At 47.0% G+C, this 17,891-nt stretch overlaps 1 protein-coding gene across 2 annotated transcripts in view; it reads right to left on the bottom strand.

Moving 5' to 3' along the window:
- The window catches only part of LOC111847652 (transmembrane protein 266-like), a 28,898-nt gene that overhangs the window by 6,537 nt on the left and 4,470 nt on the right, over positions 1-17,891 (bottom strand). For both annotated transcript variants that reach the window (XM_072718175.1, XM_072718174.1), the window contains exons 2-7: positions 17,333-17,431; positions 10,811-10,999; positions 2,195-2,349; positions 1,526-1,599; positions 1,305-1,361; positions 654-792 (exon numbers count right to left, since the gene is read on the bottom strand). In XM_072718175.1, the coding sequence (XP_072574276.1) occupies positions 654-792; positions 1,305-1,361; positions 1,526-1,599; positions 2,195-2,349; positions 10,811-10,999; positions 17,333-17,346 (628 nt within the window). In that variant the 5' untranslated portion in view covers positions 17,347-17,431. The remainder of the gene's footprint in view (positions 1-653; positions 793-1,304; positions 1,362-1,525; positions 1,600-2,194; positions 2,350-10,810; positions 11,000-17,332; positions 17,432-17,891) is intronic.

The raw sequence follows: 17,891 nt of genomic DNA, 5'->3' as shown, positions 1-17,891 counted from the left end.
TCGCACAGCCCATTAAAACAGGTAGGATGTGGTGGGGAGGCGCCACCATATTCTACCACCTGAGGGCGTGGTAGAGTACTGGTTTTGCGCACGGCATTTTCATCTGCATTAAAACAGACGCACGAGGGGACATGTTGCCCAGCACATTACTTTGCGGGTGACAAAGATAATGGGGAGAAACAGCTGATCACATGACAGCTTCACATCACAGGAACTGACTGTAATATATTCCCACATCCCAGGTGCTCTATTAATCTTATCAGGTGTGACAGCTCCTATTGCTGTGGTTAGCTTATTACTATAATACTGATACAGCTTTGGATAGACAGCTGGTACTCTGGCATTCAGCTGCAGCCCAGCAGTAAAATCCGGGGATATTAACCTGGTTTAAAGGGAGCTACGTTAGAAATTCAAATCGGTCCGCTGGCTTTTGTGGGCTTAGGATGCCTTGGTTAGCTGTTTAAATATGAGATCCGGACACATGGCAAATTTTGGCTCAGTGGGCTTGACGGCTTAGAGGTGGAGGTTTCAGAAGCCTGTGTAGATGATCATCCAGGGTGTGACACTGCTGGGAACCAGGTGCCTTTAACAACATAAAGCACTGCACCAGTTGACTGGCGGAGGTCGTCCTCATGGCGCCCCCTGGCTCTCACCGTCGATGATGCGCTTCACCCTCCAGATGCGCAGCGTGATGATGAGGCTGATGGCATCCCATGGGCTGCTGGGTCCATTAGCGACAGTGGAGGCCACCATTGGGGCCAAGGAGAGGACGATGACGGCGCCATCGAACACCTGCGTGCGAGAAAAACGCGTCCGTGACGCGTCCTGACGGCGGACAACCCGCAAGGCAGCATCTTAAACATACGGCCAGCATCACTTTGAATGTTCCTCCCTGCCTTCACGTAGTTGGGGACAGAGTTCCTCATGTGTTATAACTACCACTGGCTCCTGTCAATTTATCTGGGACTCATCTCGTATATTGTGAACAGTTAAACACTAGATCTGCTTGTAGACTTAAACATTATTTTATTCAGTTTATTTTTATACAGCGCCTTTCAAAATACTGTTGCTCTAAGTAACTTGACAAGAATATGTGGCTGTCCATTACTACATCATGTTAAATGTTTAAAAAGTGACTCAGCTAAAAGTGCACTCCCAAGACGCAGATTTCATTCAATACTGCGGTGCCTCCCCAGTAAAGGCTGTGATACACCTCAGTGCTGCAGGCGCTCTGGGGTGTGCGAGCCCCCAGTCACTCCAATACCCCTGGCAGCATCAGTCCCAGGGGATCCCGAGGTTCTCACCTCAACTTTGTTCTCGATGTAATCCCAGATGCCCAAGACCACGATGCGGAACACAGTCTGAGAGCGAGAGATACACACAGACACAGGAAACACTTTCAAAGACACGCTGACGTTCCATCTGCGCAATTCATCAGCTAAGAAATCTGTTCAACAATCACACCACATTCGCCAGAAGTGACACACCCCACTGGTGATATCTGTCTAGCCCTGGTGATCCATACCTCGGTGAAGAAGACGGAGAGGATACCGAGGCTGATCCAGTGGATGATGCTGGCAAACTGGGAGGCATTGGCAACTGGAAAACAGGGAGTGTGGTGTTAACAAGCACCAATGATAACCAGCAATCAACAGCTCTGCTCAGTGGCTTACAGGCCATTCACGCTTCACGGAATAATGCTAAAGCATTACAGGATGCTAACAAATATAATTCAAGGCCACAAAGAGACCTTTTTCTTAGGTAACATCAGAGGGGGAAAGTTCAGGTCCAGAAAGTACAAATCCGAACCAAGTTTTCATTTCAACCAACCAATTGAGTACTTTATGCTTAACTGGTTGGTTAAAGGAAAATCTTAGTCTGGATTTGCACTTTCTGTCCCTGAACTTTCCATGTCTGGGTAACATACATACAAGACTGATGCCTACAAGTCTGTATGTACTGACACTGAAAATGTTTGCAATCATCTCCATTATTTCAGTAGTTGTATCTTTATCTCTGGTTCTTCTAACTTTGACTATTGCCAAAGTTTAAATATTGGATGTCAATATTGACCAAAACTGATACATCGGACTCATGCAAATATCTTGTGTTTTAACGAAAATCGGCCGATTCTAATATTAACCAATATATTGTGTATTTCTAACTGATGAGGATGAGGTCTGTAGGTACTCACACTGAAGAAGTTTGGTGTCTATGAGGAGCTCCAAGGCGAGGAAGAGCACGACTAGAATCACACAGGCCACCAGAAAGCAGTTGAAGCCTGCACTCAGTACACAGACTTGCCAGAGTGCCACTCGCCGTCCACAACATGGCTTCAACCAGTTAGATCTGGAGTTAGAGTAAAAATCGCACACAGCACATAAGACAGAGGGCTAAACATCCACCACAATCCTGTAATAAAACATTTCCAAGACAAATAATGTACAATGTGTGACAGCCATGGGCGTAAATTACGGGGGGGATGGGGGGGTTGTAGCCCCCCCAATAAATCAAAACCAGCTAATACAACCCCCCCAATAATCATGTTTCCCCCGTAATGGGTGGAGACCTCAACCCCCCCCCCAATGTTCCAGCCAAAGTTACGCCCTTGGTGAGAGCAAATACATAAAAGCTAATCTCAACGTGGCTGGCTCGCACTTTTGCAGCAAGTATAAATAATTTGAAAAGATAATAACGATATACATGGAATCAGGGGAGTTTCTAGCTATTGAAAAGATCAGGGGCTAAGTCAAGTTTACCTGGGGCTCGACTTTTTTGTTTTTGAGGGAAGATTGGCATCGGGGCTAAAATACTCGAGGCTGGACTTAAAATACTCCGACCTAACGACGCCCATGCACTGAATTATAAAATTGCAATATTTGGTATTTTTTTAAGCGTATAAAATACGAAATGACGATCCCTATATGAGTCGGAAGAGGGCGGTGTACTACACACAGTATGGTAGCCTAAGAAAAGAACGTGAAGAGAAACAGAGCTTCAAGATAAAATGGATGAGAGACGGCAAATAAAGCACATTTACGATAAAAGAAAGATGAAAAAATTATTTACAGCGTCACACAGCCAAGGTCCGCAAAACCTTGAAAAATACACACGAAAACATACGAACAGGTCTTAATTGTGCTACCCTGTCCTGGAATACTGATTTCTTATATAAAAGAAAATGCACATAACGCAGCATACACAGGTACCTGTAATCCAAGGATTCGGTCCTAACTTTTATCTTACCTGATTTTTTATTTATGTTCAAATACTTTTTAAATGTCGAGTTTTGTGTCGAATTGCAGATCCTGATCCATAGAAGAATTCCTGCCTATCCCACTTTCGTCTTTCCATACCATTTGTAATTGCTTTGATCATCCCCAGTCTCAGACAGTCTGACCACCCCTGGTGCATTATGGGTGGAAAATGCTGTCCCTACCCAAGTCTCGCCGCGGAGCCCGACAGCAGGGGCCCCGCGCCCTCGCTGTCACCCGACGCGCTTTGCAGTGCTAATAAACCTCAATGATCCCTCGCCCGTTTCCAAATAACGCGGCCGATTTGTTCAAAAGCGCAGAAGGAGCGAAAGTGACTTTATGATGCTCCCCGGCTCTTCAAAAATGCAGCCGCCGACGCAAACGTAGGAGGAGCTGGTGCTTTTTGAAACCGAACTCCTCATATCAAATTTATAGCGGGGCTTCCCGCCCCAAACGAATCTCCTAGCTGCGTTACTATTTAATGCATCGCCTGCTATCGACCCTTCAGCTGCTTGTTCGTTAATTCAACTTGCGATCTCAAGCTGCTTAGATTTTTTAACAATGACTTAGCTGACTTTAACCAGCAGGACTTTGAACAGTGTTTAACATTAAGTAAAAAGAATAATACAATTACCTAATTTAATTAGCCTGATTAAGCTCATATTTGCCGTGCCTTACGATGCCTTTAGGTAGGACGCATATAATTATTTTTAAAAGTGGGACGTACAGCTGCTTTAGCAGACTAATTAGCCTGCGTCCTTAAAGATAATCGAATGGATTTGACGTCGTATGTCTGCTGTAACTGAGCCAGCCGCTGCTCTTCGGGCACGGTGATCTATAACACAACTTTTCATTACAATCAGAGCTGACTGTGGACCTTAAACAATCTTTCTCCCGTCACTTTCACTGCCAGAGGTTACGCAGATTTACAATTGGAAACAATGGGATATTTATTGCTTTAATTAAGTCTACGATTTTAATAAGAGTACAGCTGTGATCTGTGAAGTGCCTTGGTAGCCTCCAGAGCATTAAATTATTAACAGGCACCTACAGTATTTAATTTGATAGCTTTTACTTGCTCTGTCATATTTGACCAGTACACTGCTAACCTTTGGTATGTCTCAGTAAAGCTATGTTAATGCACATTAGGCGCTACCACCTGATTAAGAAATCATGGGCCCCTGGGCACGACCCTTTTGAGGGCCCTCCCCAGGTAACTAAAGGGGCCTTAGGACTCCATAAACCACAGTTGGCCAAAAGTGGTGTAGTATATAAGGCAGCCCTGGGCTTTATTAAATAACAGGCACTGCCATAGCTACGGGATGACACAAGGAGAGGGACATCATTTGGGACCCCCAGTGGGCCCAAGTTGTAATCCATCCATGACTGTCACCTGCTAGGTCGATGTCGCTGTGTGTACGGGGTGCAGAGCTGGTGGGGAGCTTCCCCGTCCTGTGTTTGTGCTCTGCGCCATGTGTCGATGACAGGGTCGTGAGGAGCTCGCGGAGAGCGCCATCTCTGATTGCAGAGTGGGGCATTTGGGTTTTCAAATGCTGTTAAAAACGGGGGGGGCAGACTAGGGCTCGATTCCCATAGTAAGAGTTTATGCAGTAATGTAAGACAGGGGACCAGATGTGACCTCACACTCACTCACATGTATAGATACTGATATACTCTCTCTCTCCCTTTCTCTCTCACACATGCACACACTTTTTAAAAATTGCTGCTTTACCCTTTTTCAGGGAGCTGCACACACACTAATCAAGGACAAAAGCCAGTGGCCTGTAAACGATGTCAGAGTAATCAAATAAAAGCATAATCATGCTGTTAGCAATCATTTTCCTGGCTGAGGCTGCGGAGGGAGCCATACTCTCCAGATGGCGCTGGCCCGGTTCAGGCACGACGCTCTGGGTGTCAGTGGGCGGGGTTAAGGCTGCGAGGTGCCCTGGGAACGAGAGGAGCAGACAGGAAGCGGACCCTCCGACTCAGAACCGGGCTTGGAAACGGCGACAGCTGGACGGCCGGTATGAGTGGAGGGAGTAGGACCTCGGCCTGAGCACCCGGCACGGCAGAGTGTAAATGGCTTTAAAGCGTGATTCCCAAGTGGAACAGTGTGCCTCTGCTATTCACATTTTAGTATTTATGTATTTTTTTTTTGTAATTTTACATGAAAGAAGCAAATACAAAATGATGATCACGGGAATAATAAATAGAATGTAGAATTGTTACTGGTTGTAGAATTGAGCAGGTGAATTAGGAAATATACTTCAGGATCAGTCACTCCTGGAATTTTAAAAACCAGAAACAGGTAAGTGATTTATATTGGCCTCAGTCTGTGACCATTTCAGCACCATGGACAGCTACTGACTCCACGTCACGTATAAACATCTACTAATTTAGCATAATACTTAGACCAGCAGTTGGTTTCCATTGAATGGTTTGTATGACATCGCCTAATGATCAATGCCACCCTAATTACATAAGCGAGAGCGGAAAACTGACGGGTCATTGAGTTGACAATTTTTCAACATAATTAACAAGGTCTTTCCTAGTTGCTGTCAGCACTCCAGGCCTTACAGAGTGGTGCACTGACAAGGATATATTAACGTTAAATTTTCTTTTTAATGCGAGATAAGTGGAGATGCAGAGCTGACAGGAGGGTCCCTACTCATAGACCCAGCCGTTGTTTTCTAGAGGGCACAACATAAACTGAGAGCAGATAGGAAGCAGTTCCTCTGTCCCGCTGCATACAAGCAACAATGACACAGTAACTGCATTTGTAAATGGACGTTCTGAAGCTTCTCCCAGACATTCTTCCACAGTGTAATTAAAGCTCACAAATAATTGGTGCACCCTAAATATTGATATAACCAGCTCAAAAAGTGTGAGGATATTTGGCATTTTTTCATTATGACTATGAATGCAATTAGTAGATAACAGTAGGAATCTAGTTTGAAAAAATGTGCGTGATGTGAGATTGAAGGGTGGGAACTGGGGAGCACATGGTGGTAATGAGCCATCGCTGGGAGATGTGCTGTTCCCAGTGCTGCAGATGGAGAGATGGTAACTGATTATTTTTTGGTTGTTTAACACTAATGGGGTCAGATCACCTCCTGGTTGTTCCACACACAGTGATAGTTTTGTTATCTGGGAGCTCGGAGCTCACGTCTAGGCGTGTTGGAAGATCTGGACCGGTCACGATTGTCAAAACAGGGTCATGGGGAGCAGGTCAGAAGGCCGGACGACGTCCCGGACATCACGCCATCCATCGTCAATCACAAACACACACACAGACACGGAGAGGACACAGCAACTCCACACACACACAGAGGACACACTCAGCAGACACACAAACTCCACACACACAGACACAGAGAGGACACACCAACTCCACACACACTCAGCGGACACACAAACTCCACACACACAGACACAGAGAGGACACACCAACTCCACACACACACAGCGGACACACAAACTCCACACACACACAGAGGACACACTCAGCGGACACACAAACTCCACACACACAGACACAGAGAGGACACACCAACTCCACACACACACAGCGGACACACAAACTCCACACACACAGACACAGAGAGGACACACAAACTCCACACACACAGACACAGAGAGGACACACAAACTCCACACACACAGACACAGAGAGGACACACCAACTCCACACACACACAGCGGACACACAAACTCCACACACACACAGAGGACACACTCAGCGGACACACAAACTCCACACACACAGACACAGAGAGGACACACCAACTCCACACACACACAGCGGACACACAAACTCCACACACACAGACACAGAGAGGACACACAAACTCCACACACACAGACACAGAGAGGACACACAAACTCCACACACACAGACACAGAGAGGACACACAAACTCCACACACACACAGCGGACACACAAACTCCACACACACAGACACAGAGAGGACACACAAACTCCACACACACAGACACAGAGAGGACATACAAACTCCACACACACACAGAGGACACACACAGACACAGAGAGGACATACAAACTCCACACACACACACAGAGGACACACACACACACAGCGGACACACCAACTCCACACATAGAAAGCGGTGGTGGGATTAAAATCCCTGAGGCAATGGTGCTATTAACTGAGAACATTTGAAACAAACAAGCAATAATGCAATTCATTTATAAAATACGTATGTTAATTGAAATGACATGAATCGCATTCACCTATTACTGTGCAGTTATTAAATGCTATTTGGTGACTTATCCAAATCCCACCCCAAACCCTACCAAGAAACGTGTCCATAAATAAAGCATTTCATAAACCTGTCTAAAATAATCTCTGACCAGGGGAAGCTGTCTGAAGACAGATGGATGGATGGATCTACAGAAATATGCAACCCTAGATGCCTTCAAGGTTATTTGAAGGGAGTGGGGTGGGGGGGGGGCTGCTCTGCACACCTTCCTCTGCCCCCCAGGAGGCTGACCCAGATGGGCCATCTGTCCACGGTCCGCACCACCAGCCTGCCTGCCCGTGTGCATGAGCTGCGCAGAAATTACCCGCATATGCTGCATCTTCAGCTCCTGGCAGCCATGACATCATCTCGGCAAGGCTGTGCAGGCCGCACTTCATTACTTCGCACTCATTACTGCTCGTTAGGGGGGGTGGGGGGGCGGTGAGAGGGTTTGGGGCTGGGGAGGATCTGCATCTTATTACGAGGCACCACAGCGATGGCTGGCTTCTGTCACCATACGCACGGTTACACCTTCATTTGATATCGCCATGACATCCTACTATACAGGTTACTGAAGTCACAAATCCATACATTATTACATATTTCAATGTGCAGCGCCAACATACCCCCTCAGCTATGGAACTGTGTTTAATCAAATTTCACTGCTGCAGCAATGATGGGGCAATCCTGGAAGAGGGCAACCTGGGGATGGGGGGGGAGAGGTACACTGCTATCAGCATCCCCCCCCCCCTCAGACAGCACCCATCCACTGAGCCCTGCTAGGTGGCAGTAAACACTATCTGCCTGACACAGTCATTAATCACATCATTTACGAGCCAGAGATCCAGCTAATCATCGCGAACAACCAACAAGCGTATCACAAACACTATCCTCGCTGGGGATTAGAGTGCATACAGCGTGTGTACAGTGCAGTTAATAACCCAGAACAGAAGCTCGGCAGAGATGATCACAGCTTAAGCAAACAGGGAGCGACTGCTTACTTAGGGGCCATAAGAGGCTCTTTTTTTGGAGTTCCACTCCATTTCTCATTCCAGTCTTACTCCTCATCCTTGTATCGGAGGCCCCTGGAGGGCCCCTCAGATCCGTTTCTGGAGGGCCAGTTTGCCACACAGTTTAACATTAAAGACACCTTATTCAGCTCGCCAGCCAATTTTCAGGTTTGGTAGGTGTGTTTGAGCAGGGAAATACTCTGCAAACTGTGTTGCAAGCTGGCCCTCCAGGCCAGAATTTGGAGAATTCTATCTTAAAGGGTGAGTTCATTTTTAAAAAAATTCAAAAGAAGTTAAAAAAAAAAAAAAGGAAGACGCAAAATGCACAGAAATACAGTCCCACAAGACGGCAGTGAGAAAAGCGAGCGCGGGCCACGCCCCCTCTGACTGGAAGATAGATCGGCGGATGCCTATTAATAACCGCCCTCTGCTTACCGCCGCGCCCAAAGTGCCGACGCAGCGAGTACCGGCACTGTCCGCGAGGACACGCGGCTTCCGTAAAACGAGCCGCCGCGCACGTCGACAGGCTCCACCGGGCAGGCGGAGCAGCTCCAGGCTACGCTAAACCTGCAGCAGGCATCTCCCATCCTTCCCGTAAAAACGTCGTGAAACTCATGGTTTTATTTACGAGGCAGATCGCTGCAGGTTCGGGGCACTGCATCTTTCCCTTTTACGGGCTGTCGGCAATATGGGGCGGGACTCATACCTTTTACCCATAATTCATATGAGGAAGGACAAAAGTGGGCAGAACAGGGCAGCGGACCAGGAGACATGGGAGGGGATGCCGGTCTGTCACTGATATAACACACACACACACACGCACACACACATATATATAAAAGCATGCACACACACACACAGAAACATATACACACACCGCGTGCTCTCTCTGCCTTCACCGTGTCACAAGGTAACCCCCCCACAGAACATCATGAGTGTTTCCAAGCCGCTGTAGGGTCTGCTGCAAAACTGCACAGGGTTCCCTCCGTGTTAGAAAGCGGGAATCGGATCACCATACACGCTGACGGCCGTCCGCATCGGGGATGGCGGGGGGGTCGGAGAGATCAGCGGAGCGGGGACTGATTCGGTGACAAACGGAGCACCTGGACGGTGTGCTGGGCCGTGTGATAAAGCTTATGGTGTTTATCCGCGAAGGGGGGACGGGGAGGTGAGTCACACTTCCCGGCCAGAGTCGCGGGGACTCGCTGTCGACGATGTGCCAGGAAGAGCGCCCCCTGCTGTGTGGGCTGAGAGTCTCGCGGACTAGAACCATGACAGCCCACTACTAATAAGGTGCTAAAAGCAGCCAAAGCCAAAACGGATACGGTAGAATAGGGGGGGGAGATGTTTCAACAAGAAAAATACATTTATCGAATCACCCAAGTCACAGCAGCATCGGCGACTGAATAATGACAAAATGTCCCAGGACAAAACCCTCAGCGCACAAACAGGCAGAGATACATGGGAAACACTCACTAACATTAAGAGCTACGTCACATTTCATTCTGCAGATAATTTCTAACTGCACAGCTGTAAAAATGTCTAACATAATCTGCCAGATAAAGTATCCTGGTACTAAGGTGAGTTATTTAATAGCTGAGTTAACAGCAAACCATCTTCCTGAAAGAGATATTACAGAACAATTAATATATACAGCTATGGAAAAAATTGAGACCACCATATTTAAAAAAAATCTGCATTTTTAAATCCTGGTTTAAACCTGGCTCTGCTGGCAGAAAGCTACACTGCGAAGCAGGCTGCTTCCAGGCTCAAAGTAAGAAAGACAGCAGTACACAAGAACAAGGTGAAGCAGGAGACACTGGGAGAGACCAGAAACCAGCCAGGGAGAAGGCAGAAGTGACTTTCTAATGTCAGAGACGACTGTCAGCTTATCCGGCAGGGCCTCATATATTGGAGGATGATCTCAAGTGACCTTCAAAAAGAATGGGAAACATTAAGTGTTGTGAAGTGCACTGCTAGGACAATTTATAACAGGCTGCAAGAAGCAGGACTGAACATCTATAAAGCAAGGAAGAAGCCCTTCATCAATGAGAAGCTGAGGAGAGCTAGGCTGGAGTTTACAAAAAAATATATATTATTCACAGACGCGCACCCATAAATTGAGACATGAGTGAAACTGAAAATTTTGCTGTGGTCTCTTCATTTTTTCCTGAGCTGTATAATCCTGAGACTTTAGGCAAACGCCTCTAAATGACGGCGGTGTTGCTATGGAGCTCCTGCTGGCTGTGGACCCCGCGCCAGATGTGCAGCAGGTCAGGGCCCTACCCTTCTCTGGCGTCCTCCTCGTCGACGTTGGACAGCAGCTGGGATCCTGCTAGGGAGAGGTCCAGGGCGGCCAGCGGCAGGTCCCGGTAGGCGAAGCTGACCAGTTGCAGTGGGGCCATGCACTGGTTCTCCTCCTCCACAGGCTGGGAGATGACCTCCAGTTCAGAAAGCCCGGCCTGCTGGGATGCCCTGCGGTGCGGAGACCAGAGCATCACTGTTTGACCGTCTCGGTCTGCAGTCACGTGTGATTAACGGGGGCAGCAAGGCCTGGGGTCCTGCGAGGGGCAGACAGACCTGTGCAGAGTGACAGCGCGGCAGAGGGGTCGGGGTAAATCCCCCCCTGGGGTTGAGAAACATTATTGCTGGTGATTCAACATGTGAAATTTAGGAATATATTTCGACCCTCTGTACAGGCCTCGAATAATGAACAAATAAACAATAACAACGAGCAAATGAATATAATTAATGTAAACATGCATAATAATGCAGTTATTATAAGTATGAGGGAGACAGCTGTGAAGAACGTTTTGTTTTTGTCAAAAAAGCAGGAAGTGATGTAACGTGCCCTTAACCAGATGGGGGGGTCCGGATGGGGGCATGACGCCGTGTTAAAAATGCATATAACCATGGGACGAAAACAGGAAATAGGCAGTGACCTTGTTATCCCAGAGCTCCAACAGACTGAACAAATCCTATTACCGGTCATTTCCACATGGATTATTGTCTGAGATGGATGATTATTTCTATTTTGGTAATGTAAGATACGTGAAATTACACAAACATATCAGCAGACCCCACCCTCGCAAAGGGCAGGCTTATTTTTGGGGCTCCAGTGAAAAGACCCCCCCCCCCCCCCCCACCTGCTAGCTGCCTGGTTCGCAGATCATGCTGCTTCAGCATCTCTTAAGTAAGGAATGTGGTTTGTTAATTTAGTGCAGTGCCTGTTCCTGGCCAACAGGGGGCCCCATGCAAATGTGTGGTTTGAGTGGTAGTAAACACCACCACTTTGACTGTCGTAAGGATATACAGAACAAACCAGTATCCATCACAATGATAACGATGGGAAAAGTGTGTGTCGATGTGTCAGGATTTATGCCTCTCTGGCCATTTTTTGTCATTTCCTTAAATTATTTATCATCTTGGGTAATTAGAGTTGCTGCCAGTCTTGCAAAATAGCCCAGTGTGTGAATTTAGATGAAAGTAGAGCTTTAAATCAAAGGCAGATCAGTGCACCTACTACCGGAGCTGAGTGTGTTTGCATGATATGCACTCGCACTAAAGCGAACAGAATGTACAGGGTGAAAAGTTGGCAGTGGGAGGGGGCAGGGCAATGCAGGCTGCTTGATACCCGCCTTGCTGTACCCGGCCAGGACAAGGACATACCTTCGGTAATGGGAGATGGAGCAACGATGGCAAGAGGCCACACTTATAGACATGAAGACAGCTTGTCACTCTGCACCCGTCAGCTTACATTTTATTTAATTAGTGGAAACTTTTATCCAAAGGTCAGACAGTCCCTGTCAGAGAGTCCTTGGAGAAATTGGGGGTAAAGGGCCGACCGTCCTGTGTGACAGTAAACACATGGGCAGGTTTGAGAATTTTCCTAAGCCACGACCACAGCTACAAACAGGAAGTGACATAGTGACATATGATGCAAACAGGAAGTGACTGGTGAATGGATTCTGCAGTGTGTAATTAAACAACTCCAGAAGTGATGAGACCCGAGCGATGAGGTTGGAGAGTGTCTCAACCCCCAGGGACTAAGCTTTGGCGGAGTTAGCTCATGGACCAAGAAGAGAGTAGCAACTTGATAAGAGAATCACATGACGTCTAATATCCTCCAGAAGAGAATTATGCAGAGTAACTGCTTTTATTATTAATATTCACAACGTGGCCTCAGATACCAAGCCTCTTGGAACTCACTGTCAAACAGAATTGTGACGTAAACCTACATCTGTCATAAAAAGCAGATGTGCCGATAGATGCAAAACACTGCTATAACTGATGATTAAGAGTATTAAGAAAAATAAACATAAAATAATATGTAAAAGATAAAACCGAAGTAGTGGCCTTGGGATTGCAGTTTGGGGGTTAAATGCTGTTACCCTCTTTAGTTTGGGCTGTTGACTCATCCTTATATATAACATTTCCCCTTTCAGAAAAGCTAACTCTTGCTTGGAACCATTATAAAAATTTATTCTATTTGTGCAAATGATTATTTGGCCAAATTCCCTAAATTAAATATCAAATGAAATAAAAGCCAAAACTTCTCCCAAGACCACTACACTGATTAGTATCACATTACATTATGTCACTTCCTGTCCTCCAGGGGTCAGTAGACTTCCTGCACTGGGAAAGTGGTTCAACATCGCCTCTTTGGGCTAGAGATGCGCTTTTTCAGCCCGATCACTGTAAGTGACACCCTTTTGGATATCAGACAGGCAGGATATCACACAGCCATGGGTATCACACTGGCAGGATATCACACAGCCATGGATATCACACTGGCAGGATATCACACAGCCATGGATATCACACTGGCAGGATATCACACAGCCATGGATATCAGAAAGGCAGGGATATCACACAGCCATGGATATCACACTGGCAGGATATCACACAGCCATGGATATCACACTGGCAGGATATCACACAGCCATGGATATCAGAAAGGCAGGGATATCGCACAGACAGGGATATCGCACAGACAGGGATATCACACAGACAGGGATATCACACAGACAGGGATATCACACAGACAGGGATATCGCACAGACAGGGATATCACACAGACAGGGATATCACACAGACAGGAATTTAGCACAGGCAGCGATATCACAGAAGCAGCGATATCAAACTGGCAGTGATATCAGATAGGCAGGGATATCACACGCTGTATTCATCACGCATTAAGACATATGATGACATGGTCAAGGCACATCTGCATGCATAACAGCCTCACATTATATGCTGCTCAGATCATCACTGGCAGAAACTCCCCAGTATCACTCACACTCCAGCGACAGTGAATTTATTTGCAGTCCAGGTGAAGAATTGCTACAATCCAATCAGTGCAAATAAATATTTATGCTAATTAAGGCAGTCGGGAATCTACTCCAGGTCAGAATGATCTCTGAGCTTCTTGTTCTGCTGGTGATTTATTGCTGGCTGAGGTTTGACAGGTCACAGCCTGAGCTGTAATGGTGCTGCAGCAACATCTATAAGCTGCAGGTTAAACAGGCATTTAAATAAAATCTCAGTGGAGAGCTACAAACCAAAACAAGCAATCGTGGGACTTTCAGGGCCGGGTATAGTAATCCGACAAAATTAACAGATCAAGAGCTATTTTGGGAAATCGGGGCCTCGATTTTTAAACGCCAGCGGCTTCACACTAAGCGGCACCTTGGCGATGAAACAGGACATTGGAGAGAAGCATAACCAAACGCTATCCCAGAATTCCATAGATGTCAGTCATCGTTTTGGGATGTGCTTATTAAAGGGATGGAGATACTGCCGACACGGTCTTCAGATTAGGTCACACATGAAGTGGCGGGGGAGGGAGTGACCACACGTGACATGACGGGGACCCCCTCGGGGACCCCCTCGCTCTGCAGCGGACCAGTATGGCACATCGAGCATGAAAGGAGCACGGACGTTTCTGCCTGGACAAACCGGGTGTGAGGGTTCAGCGGTCAACGGAACACAATGTCACCTTCAGGAAGGCAACATGGTGCCAACTAATGCATCATCACCACAGCCCATAGACTTGTGGGAGGGGCTGCTGGGTCGGGCCAAAAGCCCAGGAAGGTTGCTTCTGGCGCTGCAGTATAACGGAGGCGGGGCTATAAGCGGTCTGACTTCCTGTATATTGCTCCATTACTCATTTATTTGTTTATAAGTTAACCTTGAGTGTCCTGCTAAGCCAAATAGAGCGCGGAACGATGTTAAATTCTTTAGCATCGACACCTTACGCCAAACTCAGCCAGGGTCACGCAGGGGTCACGCAAGTTCCCAAAAGCTGCTGAATCGTGCAATTATTTCACTCCGTTGATACTTAGACCGAATGAAGGGAAGCTGAGGAATCACGGTCGGCTGGTGCAATGCTAGCACCCTAAAATGAAACACAAGCCCTGGATGGGGAAACTCATCAGTCTGAGGGGCCTTTGAGTATTATAGAGGAACGGGAGGACATACGAAATAAAAAAAAGAAAGATGTACAGTTTTTTTTGCAATCTTAAAATGTTCCTTGAGGGAAATTTGCAGATACAAGGCAAAAGGTCCACCATAAAACAAAATGAATATGAACTGCAGCATTTTTCCCGCAGAACATTTGTATTTCTTATCAGTGACCGTATCGCCATGTGCCAATTAGTTTTTTTATTATAGCCTAAGCAAGAGCCAAAAAGCATCTCTGAACAAGAGGAGGAAGATATACAGTAATGCTTTAATTCACAGACTCTGCAGTACAAGCTATAGCAGAATCATCCTCACAACAGCAACGATCCAGGAAAATGTATGATATATATATACAATATATGATCTGAGTAGCTAAACCAGCGAGCCATTATGTAGCAGTTCTTACTGTTGATTTATGCTCAGGAAAAACACAGTACAGCCTGAAATCATGCCAGGAGCTTCCAGACTCCAGCAGGAAACCTCAGATTCCTGATCTGAATGCTGATTAGACGTTTATACTGGAAAACACCGCAAACCGGCAGCATTTATTGTGGAACCTCATGCTTTAAGGTTTGAACCAGCAGAACAGGGGATGGCATATAAGGATGATGGTGAGCGTAAACATCAGACATGGGCGACTTCTCTGTGAGTGTGAACAGGAGGTTGTTGGTTCGATTCCTGTGCTCAGCTTCTCCTTTAGCTCTATATGTGTGCATATGTAAATACAGGTAAATTGGTAGGTGTTAGTCTTCACATATCCGATAAGGCTCCCCTTTGGGACACACGCATAGAGGTGAGAGACTGGGGTCGGATTGCAGGGTCAGCCATCCATCCAGTACCCCAGGAGCATTTCAGGGGATTAAAGGCCTTGTTCAAGGGCCCGACAGAGATATGGGTACACTGCCGGGCATAGGATTCAAACCAGCAACCTTCTGATCACAGGAACTGAGGTCAAACCTGCTGACCAACACACCTCCCCCTAAATATCCATGTGACCTCCTGCAGACTCTCAGAAAATTTGCCCCACTTTTTAACAGCATAAGATCCATCCACCCCCACTAAGCACCCACCCAGAGTAAGGTCACAGAGCGCCTGCAGCTTGTCCCAGAAAGGGCAGTGTTATGAGCCAGGGGACGTCCTGCACAGGATGCCAGCCCATCGCATCCCTCTTAAAGATAAAGACACACCTTTGACATGCGCTCAGCGTGCGTGAAGCAGCACAGGGGCGGCCCTGCCCCTGCCCGCTGAGAAGTATGAAGGTGCAGCAGAAAGCGCAGCTGTGATCGAACCATCTACGACAGTGAGGCGTGTCAGCGTGTTTAAGCGGCACCGCAAAGCCGTGCCAGGGCACCGCGAGAGCTCACGGCATGGGGTCACCGCCTCGTCACGCCCGGGGCTTGCCACACCGGGGATATTTGCACGTCTCCGCTGATGCATTCACACAGTCACATGGCCCAATGTTACTCACACTTCTGAGGTGTGCAGGAGGACCGCAGGGGGCGTTAAAAGGTGAGAAAGGGAAGCAGAGAAGTCAAACAGCCTAAAATGCGACAGGATTGTTTTAGAAAAAGAGCTTAGCAGTGAAAGCGGGGGGCCCACGTCCGAGGAAATGCCATCTGACGACCGAGGCACATGATTTGTGTGTCGCGCCGAACTGTGCACACATTCAGCCCCTCGCTGAGAGGGAGGCTAAGTGAGGCTAAGGGAAACTAAGCAGCTGCTGCTGTTCACGCCGTATTTCATGCATATCTCTGCTCTGCGCATTTTATGGCCCATTTACTGCAGGAAGAATGAAATCATGCAAAAAAAAAAAAACTTACAGAAGCCATATAGCCATATACATATTGGGCAGCTATATGGAATCCATAAAACAAAAATGTGAGATTACAGTGGTGTAAATATAAGGCAATATCCGTCGAGCTGAACCAGCACGTAAGCGACAAGCACCGCACAGAGGGTAGGTGGAGCTGAAGGTCTTCAGGAGGAAGACTGCACAATGGGCACTGGGCCAGCCTCTGCCTCAGATCAGCAGGCTGCGATGCTGGGCCTGGGATAGCAAGGTCGCCGCTTCAAACCCAAGGCTCAGCATAGTGATTTCATTGTAGAGCCTCAGTTGCTCCAGTGATCGTCTGACCCTGCTTTCTCAATTGTATCACTTTGGATAAAAGCATCTGCCAAGTAAATAGATGTAAATGTAACTTGGTCTGTTAAGATGAAGATTGATTAAAAAAAAGGTGAAGTTGAGAGAGGTGCAGGCAGCCATGTTCTGGATGAGCCGGCCCAGGACCCAGGCAGGGCAAAGGGCTCAGCCATCTTCAGGGGAGCAGCACCCCGCGATTTACTCACTCAGCGTTGATCATGTCGAGGGTTGACTTTCCACACTCTTTCACCCAATCCTCACTGCCAGGGTCATCACAGGAGAAAGATACTTCACACACAGCAGACCTGCGAAAGGAACAGGAGAGCACATTACACACGCAAAAACATGATCCCGTACCACTCAGGCTCAGCGTATAATACATTAAATTGCGCTACTGAAGCCAGTCATGACAGGACGAACGCATGATGTTACTGTGCAACATTTTATGAAATATATATTTGCACCAAAGTTTGCATTGGATCTGGATGAATTTGCACAATATTTGCAAAATATCGAAGTACATATCTAAACATGGCCACGATGACCGTGTGCTTAGGTTAGACTCCTGAGCACTTCATGCATTCTGGCCAGCAAGAATATAATGTTACCGTTAATGGGCAAGTGTTTCAAACTATCCTGCAACACAGAATACCTTTAAACTCCTTAAAATTTAAATTTAAGTCTCACTCTGAGGGAGATTTTGGTGCAGTCGGAATGCTGCACAAAAAGGACAAGTGCATCCACACCAAGTCCTTATGGTATGAA

Source organism: Paramormyrops kingsleyae, chromosome 11 (genome assembly GCF_048594095.1).
Source record: "Paramormyrops kingsleyae isolate MSU_618 chromosome 11, PKINGS_0.4, whole genome shotgun sequence".
Classification (NCBI taxonomy): Eukaryota; Metazoa; Chordata; class Actinopteri; order Osteoglossiformes; family Mormyridae; genus Paramormyrops; species Paramormyrops kingsleyae.
Note: the sequence above shows the minus strand (reverse complement) of the source record. Positions and strands in the feature narration are given on the sequence as shown.